The 19056-nt window shown below is 41.4% G+C and overlaps 1 protein-coding gene across 7 annotated transcripts in view; it reads left to right on the top strand.

The window, feature by feature from the left end:
- Positions 1–19056, top strand: part of TFAP2B (transcription factor AP-2 beta) — a 54273-nt gene that overhangs the window by 13679 nt on the left and 21538 nt on the right. For 4 of the 7 annotated variants that reach the window (XM_083178738.1, XM_083178741.1, XM_083178739.1 and 1 more), the window contains exons 4-6: positions 2940–3159; positions 3847–3989; positions 6896–7037. In XM_083178738.1, coding sequence (XP_083034864.1) covers positions 2940–3159; positions 3847–3989; positions 6896–7037 — 505 coding nt within the window. The remainder of the gene's footprint in view (positions 1–2939; positions 3160–3846; positions 3990–6895; positions 7038–19056) is intronic. The other 3 variants (XM_083178740.1, XM_083178743.1, XM_083178744.1) reach the window with 1 other exon arrangement.

The raw sequence follows: 19056 nt of genomic DNA, 5'->3' as shown, positions 1-19056 counted from the left end.
CTCCAGTGGGGCTGGTAGAGGCCAATGCAGGGGTCTGTGTGGGGGCAGCGTGAATTGGGTGGGTGTCAGAGATGTGTGGAGGTCCTGTGACCCAGCAGGCAGATTATTCCTCCCCCCTTGTTACCCGGGCCCTCTGACTACAGCTGACGTTCCTGCAGCCATTTAGTTAGGAGGAAATGAGTTGCTCCCAGTAGAGAAAGCGATAGAGACGCGTTAAGGTAGCCAGCGTGATAAATGTCCCCTCCACTCGCAGATCTCCAGAGCTCGTTTACGGCTAATTTTCTGTATGAGCCCCCCTTGTGCTATTAATGCAATAGTCAGGGACCGTGGCCCCTGTCTCCTAGCTGGCCCATTAGAGTCAGCATTAGGCAGCAGAGATTCTGTGGGGATAATGGAAGGGGCACTTAAGATCCAGTAATAGGTATTGGCAGAGGGTGGTTAATACGATTTGGAGGGGCTTGGTCAATGAGCAATCAATAAAAGTAATAATGAGAAGGATTCGCTACATTAACGCATCCAAATTCCAAGTAGACATTAAAAAATCATTGGGAATCCTCTGCCATTAGGACAGGGGAGCAGCGAGGGTGACATTAGCATAATATTTACTATACAGGCTGCGGTAAGTGTTATCTGTGGGACAGACAGAACAATACCAGAAGGGGCTGGCTGGGCGATTGTTTATTGTTTATTGTTTTATATTATTGTTACAAAATGTAAAGAATGTTAGACGACAGCCAATCAAATAATAATAATAATAATAATAATAATAATAATAATAATAATAATAATAATAATAATAATATCAAAAGCAATAATAATAAATATCAAAAGCAAAAAAAAAGTAAAAATAAATAATATCAAAAGCAATTATAATAATAGTAAAAATAAATAATGTTAAAAACAATAATAACAACAGCAATAATACTAATAATACTACTGTTAATAATACAATAAGAATTGTTACTGTTGTTATTATTATTATTATTACCACTACATTATTTGTACTTCTCCATTTTTACTAATATTACTATTAATACGAATAACTATTATTATAATTGATGGAATAATTATTTTTAGCAGCACTAGTAAATTAGATGAATACAACTTTTCCATCCATCGACCAGAAGTATCTGCAAACGGTCCCTAAGGACGATCAAATTAATTTCCAGTGCAAGTAACAGATTCTGGATGAATTTTTAAATACATTAAATATTTATTCGATAACATTTTTTCGTGTTTTTTTTTTTATAAAAACTTTTTTTTTATATAATCACATATGCCTTTATTAAGTATTTATTCGGTATGTGTTGCTCATCTAGTTACTAAATATTTATTAATGACGTATTTGTCTGCTCCATGGTACGGATTTATTTGTTAGTGTAGTGATGTGGTTGTACTTATCCATTGGTAACACAGATATCATTACTTAGATAGGAATGTACTAATGATGTCGCTATTTCGTTTCCTTAGTGATTGCATTTTAAATGCTTTGATGCGTTATTATATAATTCAGCCAATAGGAACGGGGTGCACACCCTACACTGCCCCCCCCCCCCCCCCCCCATCCTCAAATATGCATTATTGGGGTTAATTCTATGTGCGTTTGAGAACCGCTTCGTAACCCTCTCAGGGCCCGGTGGGTGCTGCAGTGTACCCAGGGAGGGGTTAATGTGTGTATCCAGATACTGTACACATGAAACACAGTTGTTCTCCATGCCCCATTTCCTCACTAGTTCCCGCTGTCCTCCCATAAACCCGTAATTACTAATAAACCAGCCGAGCATACACGGAGCATCCCAGTAACGTGTACACTGCGGCGTCCTGCAGAGCATCTCACCAAATGTATTATTATTATTATTATTATTATTATTATTATTATTATTATTATTATATATAATAACAATATTATTTATTATAATAATAATATATAATTTAAATAAAGGCTAATCCCTCTGAGGGAATTAGGACAAATTCGCTTAATGTTTGTACTACTTTGTAGTGAAATATCAGACCCGGGTATATAATGCAGGTAGATGTGAGGACACCCAATTACCAAATAATCACAATTGTCTGTGACTACAGCATTGTTTTATCTGTGTGCAATGTAGTTCCCCTAAAATATTTCCCAACAATAATCCCGATAGAGAAACAATTGTTCCCGTGATCTTATTTTGATCGCAAAACAGCGCTGCCCTGTAATTAGCACCCATACAATGTCCGCAGTTGGATTACAGGCCTGCGTGGACGTACATGCATAGGGAGAGACTAATAAAAACAAGATAATTGCTGAGATTATATTTGTAACGTTAGCCACCATTATAAATGAATATTGTATCCAATGAAAAGTAATGAAAAAAAATCGTCTACATCCACGTTAGTGTGTTTATGTGTTAGTGTGTGTGTTATTTTGTGTGTGCGTGTGTATGTGTTAGTTTGTGTGGGTGTGTTTCTGTTAGTGTGTCTCTGGGTGTCTATGTGTTAGTTTGTGTGTGTGTGTGTGTGTGTGTATTTGTTAGTGTGTTTATGTGTTAGTGTGTGTCTGTGCTAAATTGTGTGTGTTTATGTGTTAGAGTGTGTGGGTGTGTTTCTGTTAGTGTGTGTCTCTGTTACTTTGTGTGTCTGTGTTAGTGTGTTAGTGTGTGTCTCTGGGTGTCTGTGTTAGTTTGTGTGTGTGGGTGTGTTTCTGTTGGTATGTGTCTCTGTGTTACTTTGTGTGTGTGTGTGTGTGTGTGTGTGTGTGTGTGTGTGTTAGTGTTGTGTGTCTGTGTTAGTGTGTTTATGTGTTAGTGTGTTTATGTGTTAGTGTGTGTCTCTGGGTGTCTGTGTTAGTTTGTGTGTGTGTGTGTGTGTGTGTGTGTGTGTATTTGTACACTCTAGTGCTGTGACTAGCAGAAGCAGTGGAGCAGGCTGCTATATCACGGTCCTTTCTGTCCCCACAGTCCCCGTCCCCCCCAAGTCTGTCACGTCCCTGATGATGAGTAAGGATGGATTTTTGGGAGGGATGTCAGTGAACGCCGGAGAAGTCTTCTGCTCTGTACCTGGCCGCCTGTCCCTGCTCAGCTCCACGTCCAAATACAAAGTGACAGTGGGGGAGGTGCAGAGACGCCTGTCCCCCCCGGAGTGTCTCAATGCCTCTCTCCTGGGAGGTGTGCTGAGGAGGTGAGTCTGCAGGCAGGATGGGGGTGTCCTCCCCTACCCCCACCCAATCACATGAACGGAGACAATAGACTGATGTCTCTTCCAGGGGGTCACATAACGCTGCTGCTGCTGCTGTGACACCTGCTGAGGTCCCCTTACCACAATGATGGTATAGAGCTTATTGTGCAGCACTAGGTATCAGTTACATGGTACAGCCCATATCACATTGTCTCTGGATTCATCAGTAGATTCATTGCTCAGTTTGGGGACACGACTGTTGTGGAACTACAAGCCCCAGCATGGCCTCCAAGGCAACCACTAACAGAGCACCATGGGAACTGTAATACCACAAAGCTGTCCATCCACAGGTGGCTCCCAGGTGTTTCCCTATGACATTTCTACCTTTATCCTATTGTTGTACAATATAGAGGTTACAGTGCCCCTTTTATATACAATGAATTAAATATGTTCTTCTCTTCTTCTTCTTCTTCTTCTTCTTCTTCTTCTTCTTTATCTTCTTCTTTCTCTTCTTCTTCCTATTATTCTTTGTTCGCTTCTTCTAATTATCCATCTTACTTCTTCCTATACTTCTTCTTCCCTTCTTCTTCTTCTCCCCCCTGTTCTTTTTCTTCTTCTCCTTCCTATTCCTTTTCTTTTTCATCTTCTTCTACTCCTTCTTCACCATCACCATTATCACCATAATAATAGGTGTTTTCATATGTCTGATTTCAGAGCAAAATCGAAAAATGGCGGAAGATCCCTGAGGGAAAGACTGGAAAAAATTGGCTTGAATTTGCCAGCGGGCAGGCGTAAGGCTGCCAACGTCACCCTGCTGACCTCCCTGGTGGAAGGTAGGTACCAAGTCCCATTGCCAAGCCCCTGTGTTCCAATCAGTCCCCTAGGGGGGTAAGCAATGACTAGGGAGTTTTGGCCAACCTGTAGCACACCATTTATTATGGAACTCGAAGACAGTAGTGTCATGCTGGGGCTTGTAGTTCCCCTACGGAGAGACTTTGCATGCCTATACTGCAAAGCAGGAGCTGATATTAGATTTCCACCATTCCAACCGGTATTACTCAAGACAATTCTCTTTGGTTGTACGTTTTATTTGTAATATCCTAATTTGTATAATAAACTATGTTGTGCTCCCCCATTATGTAGGAAGGAGGATGATATCATCCCCAGTTTGATAATTGTATGAAACAGTTTCAATTTTCTTAGTAAACTAATATGACTATTATTATTATTATTATTATTATTATTATTATTATTAATATCCTATATACAAATAATCTTTATTCCATTGAAAGAGGCTTAGCTAAAGAATAACTTATTGATCATAGGGGAGGTGATTGATCTTAGAGAGAACCAATTCAAGACGTTTCTAGATAAACTCCTCTTCGATTTATTATTATCCCAAGGTAATTAGTTCATTATATATGTGCCTCTGTGGCTGCTAGAAGCCATTTATTTCCTTCAAGTTCCCTGTACTTATGGCAAATATATTATACTAGGTGATTCATCGCGCCCTCTTTACACCGTTGTGGTGTAACCGTAAGTGGATGCGGTGGTGCTGCGGGTGGTGGAGAGGCAGGTGCGGTGGTTTTGCTGGTAGGTGTGGCAGTGGCGTAGGTGAGGGTCAGGTGTGAGGATGGTGTGGGTTGGGCAGTTGCAGGGATACTGCGGGGGGTGGAGTTACACATGCGGGGGGCGCCCCGTGTGGGTTGGTCAGGTGCGGGGGTGCACCAGTTGAGGGACGGGCAGTTGCGGGGGTGCTGTAGCTGTGGGAGCAGTGTGGGTGGGGGAGGGATGGGTGTCTGGGTACTGCTGGTGGGGGATGGGTGGGTGCGGTGTTGGGGCAGCTGGGTGCATGGGTACAGCGGGTTTAGGAGGTCTGGGTGTAAGGGTGCAGTGGGTGGGTTCATTAGTACAGCGGGAGGGGGAGTGGTGGATGCGGGGTGGCTGCAGGTGGGGGAGGCTGTCCGGTGGTGCTGTGGGTGTGGGAGGGGCTGCGGGTGGTGCTTACTTACATACACTACTTTATCACTTGCAAGTCCGAGTGATGCTTTTTTCCTGATGAGAGATTGGGGAGGAGCAATCTCGGCAAGTGCTGCGCTGATAAGCTAAACCCCTGATCTGTCACTCTATGACTCCGCCCAGCATTAGACACACAGTTACAGAGTGACAGATCTGGGCTATTATATAGGAGATTAAATGAATTAGACATATTTATTTACACAGCTGATGCATCATTGTTGAGTTACTGAAGATTTAGTGGCATGTAGTAATTTGTACAGGCCTAACACACACACACACACACACACACGTGTAGACTACTTCTGTGTGGGTGGGCGATATTGCCCTATGATTGGGGCGCACCACATAACTGTTACAATGTAACAAGCTGCTGCCATCAGTCACATGGTCCAGTGCCGGCAGAACCTCCCTACAGAGATAATTACAGTTATTGGATGGGGAGAAGGAGGCAGATTGCATTACAGTACAGTGGTAATTTATATTAATTACAATTCACTTACACATTAAGTGAAATGTTAATACACGTGTCTGACATGTTATAGTGTAAGCAGAGAAGCCTATAACCTGTAATTACAAGTCATCTATTAGTCTCTAGGTGATGGGAGAATTATTATTGTTGTTATTATTATCATCACTCAGCACATGATAATGGAGGCGTGCTGGCGTGTTTAGGGGGGTGGTGGTTGTGGGGGGGGGGGGGGGTTTGAGGACAGGATCTCCTTCGGATAGAGATTTCCTGTCCTCTTGCAAGGATCTCTGATGGACAGCTCGCACATCCCAATGCTACTGATGGTGACGCAATGCTGCGTCCTAGTACGCAGTTCAAGTCACTACTGCATAAGGATGTGTCTACCTGTATTTCCAGGCTATAAATATAAATAACTAGTCCATTTCTTTATTTTAATTATAGTACAGAGGGGTATAGATGTATGAAGCACTGATAAGGGAGGAGAAGTGATAAAGTGCCTGGTACTTTATCACCGGCCAATCAGCTCCTGACTGTTAAGTTACAGGCTGGGTTTAAAAAGGCACAGTTAGGAGCTGGTTGGCCGGTGATAAAGTACCAGGCACTTTATCACATCTACCTTATCACTGCTTCATACGTCTTCCCTAAAGTGTGCGATGTGTTAAAATATAACTGTCATTGTTTCCAGACCACCCAGCAGGTCACATGTCCCAGGTCACCCGGCAGGTGCACAGGCAGAGTTCACCAACTGTCATGTTTTCAAAAAGCTCAATGGTGATGCCTTGTGATTGGCTGACGGACATTATGACATTTAATTTGCTATAATGTGTCACTCATAAAAGTCGCCCTTACACTAATAATATATAGATTATATATATATATATAGATTATAAGGGCTATATATAGGCAAACAGGTAAATTTTACCTAGGGACAGATCTATGAATTTGGACAATGGTAACGCTATACTGCTAGTTCATTGACAGGGCATACTGAGACTTGTAGTTCTTCAAATTCTGCAGGTTGCGCAGCCTAATCCTGAACATTATTATAGACTGCCAAGACATGCTGGGACTTGTAGTTCGACCACGGCAAAAGAGCCATCCACCTTTGCTTCTTTTACAATATGTTAGGAATATAGAGCTATCTTCTTTGTCCCGTTAACCCTTTGCTTCCCATAGCACAGCAGGCCAGGCCTCTGTGGCGAGCAGGCAGTTAACGCGACAGTACTGAGCACGCTTGTTTCTCTCCCGCAGGTGAAGCTGTACATTTAGCCAGGGATTTTGGCTACATCTGTGAAACGGAATTCCCAGCTAAGGCGGTGTCGGAATACTTGAATAGACAACATACGGACCCCACTGATCTGCACTCCAGAAAGAATATGCTGCTGGCCACAAAGTGAGTGTGAAGTGGTGTATATCCGGTTCTGCCATATGAACTTGGTTATCTGCGGTGTAACCCCCCCCATCCTTCTTCCAAGAACAATTCTCCCCCTTCTCCCCCAGACCCCTATATCTGTCACTATCCTTTACTGATAACTTTGATTGTGACATAGCACACCATGAGCTGGTATAATATGGTGTAATATGCAAATTATATGATTGTATATTATGGCATGTGTTTCGCATGGATAAGAACCTGGCAGAGAAATACGCTGTGAATTGCTTGTTATTGGCTGTGGATTGGTATTTCATGTTGCTCAGGCAAATCACTAAATGCTCTTCCAATTTGGTGACATATGTGAATTGGACGGAGTTGACTGTACTGTGGGCGCTGGATTCGGGGGGCTGATCAAAGTCACAAACGTACTATGTGGTCTATGTCTTTGGATGGTTTCTCTGTAGCAATTGTGCTGCGGAATTCTATATATTGTTATAACCTGGTGTCATGATGATGTATAAGTAGCTATGAAACAGTGTGATCTTTGGTTACAAAAAGGAGAAACAAGCTGGTGTCATCGTGCGGTCATTTTCTACCATGTTCATACTTATTCCAGTATCCTTTGCTGATGCAGCTGTGGTTATGTACTCTGTACTTGTCCTTTATTGTATATAACTAAGTCACTGTGTTCTGCCCCCTGATACTTATGTCAGTGTCCTCTGCTGATGCAGCTGTGGTTATATACCCTGTACTTGTCCTTTATTGTATATAACTAAGTCACTGTGTTCTGCCCCCTGATACTTATGTCAGTGTCCTCTGCTGATGCAGCTATGTGTATGTGCCCTGTACTTGTCCTCTATTGTATATAACTGCAAGTCACTGTGTTCTGCTCCTTGATACTTATGCCAGTGTCCTCTGCTGATGTAGCTGTGGTTATATGCCTGTACTTGTCCTCTATTGTATATAACTGTAAGTCACTGTGTTCTGCCCCCTGATCCTTATCTCAGTATCCTCTGCTGATGCAGCTATGGTTATGTGCCCTGTACATGTCCTCTATTGTATATAACTGTAAGTCACTGTGTTCTGCCCCCTGATACTAATGTCAGTGTCCTCTGCTGATGTAGCTGTGGTTATATGCCTGTACTTGTCCTCTATTGTATATAACTGTAAGTCACTGTGTTCTGCCCCCTGATACTTATGTCAGTGTCCTATACAGTTTGGGACAGAAAGAAATGTCGCTGTGTGGTGCACCAAAGAAAAAGAGTCAATTAAAATGTAACTTTTAATGTTATGGGTTTAAAAGTATAGCGAAATATAAAAGACACAGAACAGAAATGACATACACATAGGATTTAAAAAAGGATATAAATTATCCTTGCAACGTGGGGTCCCACACTCCTAATATTCAATTCCCACTAGTGTTGGGGTACATTGAGCGATTATTGGTATTGGTGGATGCAAATTCTACCTAGAATTTGCCTAATTATCTATTTCTGGCATAACTTTGCCTAATTATCTATCTCCGGCATAATTTCTGCTACAATACCAACCCTATCTGGGAACAGCCAACCCCAAACTTGTACCAACTTTCCCCTATGAAAGGGGTAATTTATGATACATATCTAATGCCCGCCGCGTATATGTAAGAATACGAGACATTTAATAGACGGATCATGTACCCCAACACTAGTGGGAATTGAATATTAGGAGTGTGGGACCCCACGTTGCAAGGATAATTTATATCCTTTTTTAAATCCTATGTGTATGTCATTTCTGTTCTGTGTCTTTTATATTTCGCTATACTTTTAAACCCATAACATTAAAAGTTACATTTTAATTGACTCTTTTTCTTTGGTGCACCACACAGCGACATTTCTTTCTGTCCCAAACTGTATATGCAACTTTTTGATGTCCAGTGGTAGCACACCCTCACATTTCATACAAATTTAATGATTGAGATACCCATTGAGGGGCCAACCTTCCTGACTTACATTTATCCTTTCCTGTGCGACTACCAACCTTCTCCTCTAATTATGTCAGTGTCCTCTGCTGATGCAGCTGTGGTTATATTCCCTGTACTTGTCCTTTATTGTATATAACTAAGTCACTGTGTTCTGCCCCCTGATACTTATGTCAGTGTCCTCTACTGATGCAGCTGTGGTTATATACACTGTACTTGTCATCTATTGTATATACCTGTAAGTCACCATGTTCTGCCCCCTGATACTTATATCAGTGTCCTCTGCTGATGCAGCTATGTGTATGTGCCCTGTACTTGTCCTCTATTGTATATAACTGCAAGTCACTGTGTTCTGCTCCCTGATACTTATGTCAGTGTCCTCTGCTGATGTAGCTGTGGTTATATGCCTGTACTTGTCCTCTATTGTATATAACTGTAAGTTACTGTGTTCTACCCCCTGATACTTATGACAGTGTCCTCTGCTGGTACAGCTATGGTTATATACCATGTACTTGTCCTGTATTGTATATAACTGTAAGTCACTGTGTTCTGCCCCCTGATACTTATGCCAGTGTCCTTTGCTGATGTAGCTGTGGTAATATGCCTGTACTTGTCATCTATTGTATATAACTGTAAGTCACTGTGTTCTGCCCCCTGATACTTATGTCAGTGTCCTCTGCTGATGCAGCTGTGGTTATATACCCTGTACTTGTCCTTTATTGTATATAACTAAGTCACTGTGTTCTGCCCCCTGATACTTATGCCAGTGTCCTTTGCTAATGTAGCTGTGGTTATATGCCTGTACTTGTCATCTATTGTATATAACTGTAAGTCACTGTGTTCTGCCCCCTGATACTTATGTCAGTGTCCTCTACTGATGCAGCTGTGGTTATATACACTGTACTTGTCCTCTATTGTATATAACTGTAAGCCACCGTGTTCTGCCCCCTGATACTTATGTCTGTGTCCTCTGCTGATGCAGCTATGTGTATGTGCCCTGTACTTGTCCTCTATTGTATATAACTGCAAGTCACTGTGTTCTGCTCCCTGATACTTATGCCAGTGTCCTCTGCTGATGTAGCTGTGGTTATGTGCCCTGTGCTTGTCCTCTATTGTATATAACAGTAAGTTACTGTGTTCTGCGCCTGATACTTATGACAGTGTCCTCTGCTGATGCAGCTATGGTTATATACACCATGTACTTGTCCTGTATTGTATATAACTGTAAGTCACTGTGTTCTGCCCCCTGATACTTATGTCAGTGTCCTCTGATGATGCAGCTATGGTTATATACCATGTACTTGTCCTCTATTGTATATACCTGTAAGTCACTGTGTTCTGCCTCCTGATACTTATGTCAGTGTCCTCGGCTGATGCAGCTGTGGTTATATACCCTGTACTTGTCCTCTATTGTATATAACTGTAAGTCATTGTGTTCAGCCCCCTGATATTTATGTCAGTGTCCTCTGCTGATGCAGCTATATGTATGTGCCCTGTACTTGTCCTCTATTGTATATAACTGTAAGTCACTGTGTTCTGCCCCCTGATACTTATGTCAGTGTCCTCTGATGATGCAGCTGTGGTTATGTACCCTGTACTTGTCCTCTATTGTATATAACTGTAAGTCACTGTGTTCAGCCCCCTGATATTTATGTCAGTGTCCTCTGCTGATGCAGCTATGGTTATATACCCTGTACTTGTCCTCTATTGTATATAACTGTAAGTCCCTGCGTTCTGCCTCCTGATACTTATGTCAGTGTCCTCGGCTGATGCAGCTGTGGTTATATACCCTATACTTGTCCTCTATTGTATATAACTGTAAGTCACTGTGTTCTGCCCCCTGATACTTATGCCAGTGTCCTCTGCTGATGCAGCTATGGTTATATACCGTGTACTTGTCCTGTGTTGTATATAACTATAAGTCAGGCCGGTGTGACCATATAGTATATATACAGTAAGGAAAATCAGGCCGGTGTGACCATATAGTATATAATCAGTAAGGAATATCAGGCCGCTGTGACCATATAGTATATATACAGTAAGGAAAATCAGGCCGGTGTGACCATATAGTATATATACAGTAAGGAATATCACGCCGGTGTGACCATATAGTATATATACAGTATGGAATATCAGGCCGGTGTGACCATATAGTATATATACAGTAAGGAATATCACGCCGGTGTGACCATATAGTATATATACAGTATGGAATATCAGGCCGGTGTGACCATATAGTATATATACAGTAAGGAATATCAGGCCGGTGTGACCATATAGTATATATACAGTAAGGAATATCAGGCCAGTGTATAGTATATATACAGTAAGGAATATCAGGCCAGTGTGACCGTATAGTATATATACAGAAAGGAATATCAGGCTGGTGTGACCGTATAGTATATATGTAGTAAGGAATATGAGGCCGGAGTGACCATATAGTATATATACAGTAAGGAATATCCGGGCGGTGTGACCATATAGTATATATACAGTAAGGAATATCAGGCCGGTGTGACAATATAGTATATACATTAAGGAATATCAGGCCGGTGTGACCGTATAGTATATATACAGTAAGGAATATCAGGCGGGTTTTACCGTATAGTATATATACAGTAAGGAATATCAGGCCGGTGTGACCATATAGTATATATACAGTAAGGAATATCAGGCCGGTGTGACCGTATAGTATATATACAGAAAGGAATATCAGGCTGGTGTGACCGTATAGTATATATAAAGTAAGGAATATCAGGCCGGTGTGACCGTATAGTATATATACAGTAAGGAATATCAGGCCGGTATGACCATATAGTATATATACAGTAAGGAATATCAGGCCGGTGTGACCATATAGTATATATACAGTAAGGAATATCAGGTCTGTGTGACCGTATAGTATATATACAGTAAGTAATATCAGGCCGGTGTGACCATATAGTATATATACAGTAAGGAATATCAGGCTGGTGTGACCATATAGTATATATATACAGTAAGGAATATCAGGCCGGTGTGACCATATAGTATATATACAGTAAGGAATATCAGGCCGGTGTGACCATATAGTATATATACAGTAAGGAATATCAGGCCGGTTTGACCATATAGTATATATATACAGTAAGGAATATCAGGCCACTGTGACCATATAGTATATATACAGTAAGCAATATCAGGCCGGTGTGACCGTATAGTATATATACAGTAAGGAATATCAGTCCGGTGTGACTTATAGTATATACAGTAAGGAATATCAGGCCGGTGTGACCGTATAGTATATATACAGTACAGAATATCAGGCCGGTGTGACCATATAGTATATACAGTAAGGAATATCAGGCCGGTGTGACCATATAGTATATATACAGTAAGGAATATGAGGCCGGTGTGACCGTATAGTATATACATTAAGGAATATCAGGCCGGTGTGACCGTATAGTATATATACAGTAAGGAATATCAGGCGGGTTTTACCGTATAGTATATATACAGTAAGGAATATCAGGCCGGTGTGACCATATAGTATATATACAGTAAGGAATATCAGGCCGGTGTGACCGTATAGTATATATACAGTAAGGAATATCAGGCCGGTGTGACCATATAGTATATATACAGTAAGGAATATCAGGCCGGTGTGACCATATAGTATATATACAGTAAGGAATATCAGGCCACTGTGACCATATAGTATATATACAGTAAGGAATATTAGGCCGGTGTGACCATATAGTATATATACAGTAAGGAATATCAGGCCGGTGTGACCATATAGTATATATACAGTAAGGAATATCAGGCCGGTGTGACCGTATAGTATATATACAGTAAGGAGTATCAGGCTGGTGTGACCATATAGTATATATACAGTAAGGAATATCAGGCCGGTGTGACCGTATAGTATATATACAGTAAGGAGTATCAGGCCGGTGTGACCATATAGTATATATAAAGTAAGGAATATCAGGCCGGTGTGACCGTATAGTATATATACAGTATGGAATATCAGGCCGGTGTGACCATATAGTATATACACAGTAAGGAATATCAGGCCGGTGTGACCATATAGTATATATACAGTAAGGAATATCAGGTCTGTGTGACCGTATAGTATATATACAGTAAGTAATATCAGGCCGGTGTGACCATATAGTATATATACAGTAAGGAATATCAGGCTGGTGTGACCATATAGTATATATACAGTAAGGAATATCAGGCCGGTGTGACCATATAGTATATATACAGTAAGGAATATCAGGCCGGTGTGACCATATAGTATATATACAGTAAGGAATATCAGGCCGGTTTGACCATATAGTATATATATACAGTAAGGAATATCAGGCCACTGTGACCATATAGTATATATACAGTAAGTAATATCAGGCCGGTGTGACCGTATAGTATATATACAGTAAGGAATATCAGTCCGGTGTGACTTATAGTATATACAGTAAGGAATATCAGGCCGGTGTGACCGTATAGTATATATACAGTACGGAATATCAGGCCGGTGTGACCATATAGTATATACAGTAAGGAATATCAGGCCGGTGTGACCATATAGTATATATACAGTAAGGAATATGAGGCCGGTGTGACCATATAGTATATATACAGTAAGGAATATCAGGCTGGTGTGACCATATAGTATATATACAGTACGGAATATCAGGCCGGTGTGACCATATAGTATATACAGTAAGGAATATCAGGCCGGTGTGACCATATAGTATATATACAGTAAGGAATATGAGGCCGGTGTGACCATATAGTATATATACAGTAAGGAATATCAGGCCGGTGTGACCGTATAATATATATACAGTAAGGAATATCAGGCCGGTGTGACCGTATAGTATATATACAGTAAGGAATATCAGGCTGGTGTGACCGTATAGTATATATACAGTAAGGAATATCAGGCCGGTGTGACCGTATAGTATATATACAGTAAGGAATATCAGGCCGGTGTTACCGTATAGTATATATACAGTAAGGAATATGAGGCCGGTGTGACCGTATAATATATATACAGTAAGTAATATCAGGCCGGTGTGACCATATAGTATATATACAGTAAGGAATATCAGGCCGGTGTGACCATATAGTATATATACAGTAAGGAATATCAGGCCGATGTGACCGTATAGTATATATACAGTATGGAATATCAGGCCGGTGTGACCATATAGTATATATACAGTAAGGAATATCAGGCCGGTGTGACCATATAGTATATATACAGTAAGGAATATCAGGCCGGTGTGACCATATAGTATATATACAGTAAGGAATATCAGGCCGATGTGACCATATAGTATATATACAGTATGGAATATCAGGCCGGTGTGACCATATAGTATATATACAGTAAGGAATATCAGGCCGGTGTGACCATATAGTATATATACAGTAAGGAATATCAGGCCGGTGTGACCATATAGTATATATACAGTATGGAATATCAGGCCGGTGTGACCATATAGTATATACAGTAAGGAATATCAGGCCGGTGTGACCATATAGTATATATACAGTAAGGAATATCAGGCCAGTGTGACCATATAGTATATATACAGTACAGAATATCAGGCCGGTGTGACCGTATAGTATATAATCAGTAAGGAATATCAGGCCAGTGAGACCGTATAGTATATATACAGTAAGGAATATCAGGCCGGTGTGACCGTATAGTATATATACAATAAGGAATATCAGGCCGGTGTGACCATATAGTATATATACAGTAAGGAATATCAGGCCAGTGTGACCATATAGTATATATACAGTAAGGAATATCAGGCCGGTGTGACCATATAGTATATATACAGTATGGAATATCAGGCCGGTGTGACCATATAGTATATATACAGTAAGGAATATCAGGCCGGTGTGACCATATAGTATAAACACAGTATGGAATATCAGGCCGGTGTGACCATATAGTATATACAGTAAGGAATATCAGGCCGGTGTGACCATATAGTATATATACAGTAAGGAATATCAGGCCAGTGTGACCATATAGTATATATACAGTACAGAATATCAGGCCAGTGTGACCATATAGTATATATACAGTAAGGAATATCAGGCCAGTGAGACCGTATAGTATATATACAGTAAGGAATATCAGGCCGGTGTGACCGTATAGTATATATACAATAAGGAATATCAGGCCGGTGTGACCATATAGTATATATACAGTAAGGAATATCAGGCCAGTGTGACCATATAGTATATATACAGTACAGAATATCAGGCCGGTGTGACCGTATAGTATACACACAGTACGGAGTAAGGAATATCAGGCTGGTGTGACCGTATAATATATATATACAGTAAGGAATATAAGGCCGGTGTGACCATATAGTATATATACAGTACAGAATATCAGGCCGGTGTGACCGTATAGTATATACAGTAAGGAATATCAGGCCGGTGTGACCATATAGTATATATACAGTAAGGAATATCAGGCCAGTGTGACCATTAGTATATACACAGTACGGAGTAAGGAATATCAGGCCGGTGTGACCATATAGTATATATACAGTAAGGAATATCAGGCCGGTGTGACCATATAGTATATACACAGTACGGAGTAAGGAATATCAGGCCAGTGTGACCATATAGTATATATACAGTAAGGAATATCAGGCCGGTGTGACCGTATAGTATATATACAGTAAGGAATATCAGGCTGGTGTGACCGTATAGTATATATACAGTAAGGAATATCAGGCCGGTGTGACCATATAGTATATATACAGTAAGGAATATCAGGCCGGTGTGACCATATAGTATATATACAGTAAGGAATATGAGGCCGGTGTGACCATATAGTATATATACAGTAAGGAATATCAGGCCGTTGTGACCATATAGTATATACACAGTAAGGAATATCAGGCCGGTGTGACCATATAGTATATACACAGTACGGAGTAAGGAATATCAGGCCGGTGTGACCGTATAGTATATATACAGTAAGGAATATCAGGCTGGTGTGACCATATAGTATATATACAGTAAGGAATATCAGGCCGGTGTGACCATATAATATATATACAATAAGGAATATCAGGCCGGTGCGACCATATAGTATATATACAGTAAGGAATATCAGGCCGGTGCGACCGTATAGTATATATACAGTAAGGAATATCAGGCCGGTGTGACCATATAGTATATATACAGTAAGGAATATCAGGCCGGTGTGACCATATAGTATATATACAGTAAGGAATATCAGGCCGGTGTGACCGTATAGTATATATACAGTAAGGAATATCAGGCCGGTGTGACCGTATAGTATATATACAGTAAGGAATATCAGGCCGGTGTGACCATATAATATATATACAGTAAGGAATATCAGGCTGGTGTGACCATATAGTATATATACAGTAAGGAATATCAGGCCGGTGTGACCGTATAGTATATATACAGTAAGGAATATCAGGCCGGTGTGACCATATAGTATATATACAGTAAGGAATATCAGGCCGGTGTGACCATATAGTATATATACAGTAAGGAATATCAGGCCGGTGTGACCATATAGTATATATACAGTAAGGAATATCAGGCTGGTGTGACCATATAGTATATATACAGTAAGGAATATCAGGCCGGTGTGACCGTATAGTATATATACAGTAAGGAATATCAGGCCGGTGTGACCATATAGTATATATACAGTAAGGAATATCAGGCAGGCCGGTGTGACTGAACAGTATATTTGCATTATATTTGGTGGTATCCAGACTGATCATAGATGGACACTTGATCGACAGTCATAAGTTCGACCACTATATGTCAACAGTCAAAAGGTCGACAGGGTGTAAAGTTTGACAGTCAGAAGGTCGACGGGGTTCAAAGGTCAGCAGTCAAAAGGTCAAAAGGGTTTAAAGGTCGACAGACAATAGCTCTACAGGGTTTAAAAATTGAAAGACATAAGGTCGACATGGTCAAAATGTTGACTTTAAACAAGGTCAACATGCATTTTTTTACAACATTTTGAGCAGACATGTGCCGACAGGCGGTAATTCATGCCCTACCATCCATTAGGTGGTGGTGGGAGAATATAATAGTGCGCCCGGAGCATGGTGAGCACTGCGCTGGTAGGGGATGCTGTGCATTGATATGGTATCCCTGTCAACTACAGTATGTTGACATTCGGTACAAAAAACAACAACGCATGTAGTCTTTTTGACTATAGAGCAAAACTTGAGCGCTATACCAGAAACAAGAACCAGTAGGCGCCTCCTGTATATCAGTATAAATTTATTACACAATTAACAATCACTAAATACCACACCTAGAATAAAATAAAATAAAGGATAAAAGGTATTGGATAAATTGCATGCATGCACTACTTAATTAAAAGAAGGCCATATCAATGCGTTAGCATAAATGTGTAACAAATAGTTACCAAGTCCTGGATTGGACCAAATGGGACAGTAGTAGCAGTCACTCCATGGGGGGTAATCCCAAATACAGTCTGTGTTGGTCGAATATTTTTTGTAATCCTCCCGGCAAGGGTAAGTGCTGGAAAAAATGGAGTGGATCCCTCACAGCTGCAGGTGACTGTTTGGGGATGGTGCCTCAGTCGCTTGGCTGGAGGATTGACACTGTCTCACAAATCTACAGTGTGTAGTGCGGAGTGGGTGGGCACACTTGACCAGTATGCCTTGCCTTGGTGTGCAAGCTACAGCTGCTGCAGCGGCCAGCAAGCCGACTGTAGGCTGAAGTACACAGTCTCCGGCGGGCGCAACTCTGTGTAGACTTGTAGACCCTTTGTGTCCTCAGTCTGCTGATAGTTAGGGGAAAGCCGCACACAGGCGGCTTTTTCAATTCAGGAAAATCTATTTTCCTGAATTGAAAAAGCCACCTGTGTGCGGTGAAACCAGTCTTAAGAGGAGCTTTCCCATAACTTTCGGCAGACTGAGGACACAAAGGGTCAATTGGGAGCATATACCCCCGGCAAAAATCCCCCTTGTACACTCTGGTCCAACCCACGGACATTCACAAGCAGCACAGAGTGTTTAATCCTTTATTTTATTTTATTCTATGTGTGTTATTTAGTGATTGTTAATTGTGTAATACATTTATACTGATATACAGGAGGCGCCTACTGGTTCTAGTTTCTGGAGTCTTTTTGACTGTTGACCTAGACACTGGGAACCTATTGCTTGTGTTGACCTTCCATCTATGTCGACCAAAAGCGCATCAACTTATTTCAGGTGTCAACCGTCTGGTGGGTAGACCCAAAGACCCATTCCCATACATACAGTTAGCACTGACAGATTTACCACTAGGCAACCTCAGCACCCACCTAAGGCCTGGCGTGTTTCTAGGGACCTTGGCCTGGCCCCCTGACCCTCTTCAGCGATCTGCAGCTGTATACAGGAAAGCACCACATCCTGCTACCACTGGCTACAGGAGGGTGAGAGGTAGGAGCTACAGTGGAGGGAGGAGGCATATTTATAGAAAGATCCATGCTGTGAGATCCTCCCTGTTCCAGTGATCAGAGAGGAGCTCCTCCAATCAGGGGCACTTCTATTCACCATGTGCCGAGCACCTCCTATCACAGCTCAGCACTTGCTTTCCTGGCCTTGTCTGAAATGAGGGGGAGAGGCTTGGCACCGCAGTGACGTGAGGAAGAAAGGTGCAGCAGGGACTTCCTCTGCTGTTGCTGCTGCTGCTACTGCTGCTACCTACTCTCAGCATCTGATGAAAGCTCTCTCTCCCATACCCTGACAGGCGCAGCAGCAGCTGACAGCAGCGCACATACCTGCAGACAGTGGGCCGGATAAACAACCAGTGATAAACACTTCAAAAGGGATAAACAACCAGCCAATAAGCTCCTGTCTGACAGTTTTCAAACACAGTCAGTGACATGACAGGAAGGAGCTGATTGATTGGTTGGTTGTTTGATTATTTCTCCATATTATCACTTTTGAAGCTTAGTGCATCTGACCCAGTAGCAGAGTGGCAGAGCAGGGAGAGAGCCTGTACAGCCAAGTGCCTCCCTGATGGTAGTGCCCTCAACCACACATA

The sequence above is a fragment of the Crinia signifera genome, chromosome 3, assembly GCF_055691185.1.
Source record: "Crinia signifera chromosome 3, ASM5569118v1, whole genome shotgun sequence".
NCBI classification, from domain to species: Eukaryota; Metazoa; Chordata; class Amphibia; order Anura; family Myobatrachidae; genus Crinia; species Crinia signifera.
The sequence above is the reverse complement of the archived record's forward strand: the minus strand, read 5'-3'. Positions and strand labels throughout refer to the sequence as shown.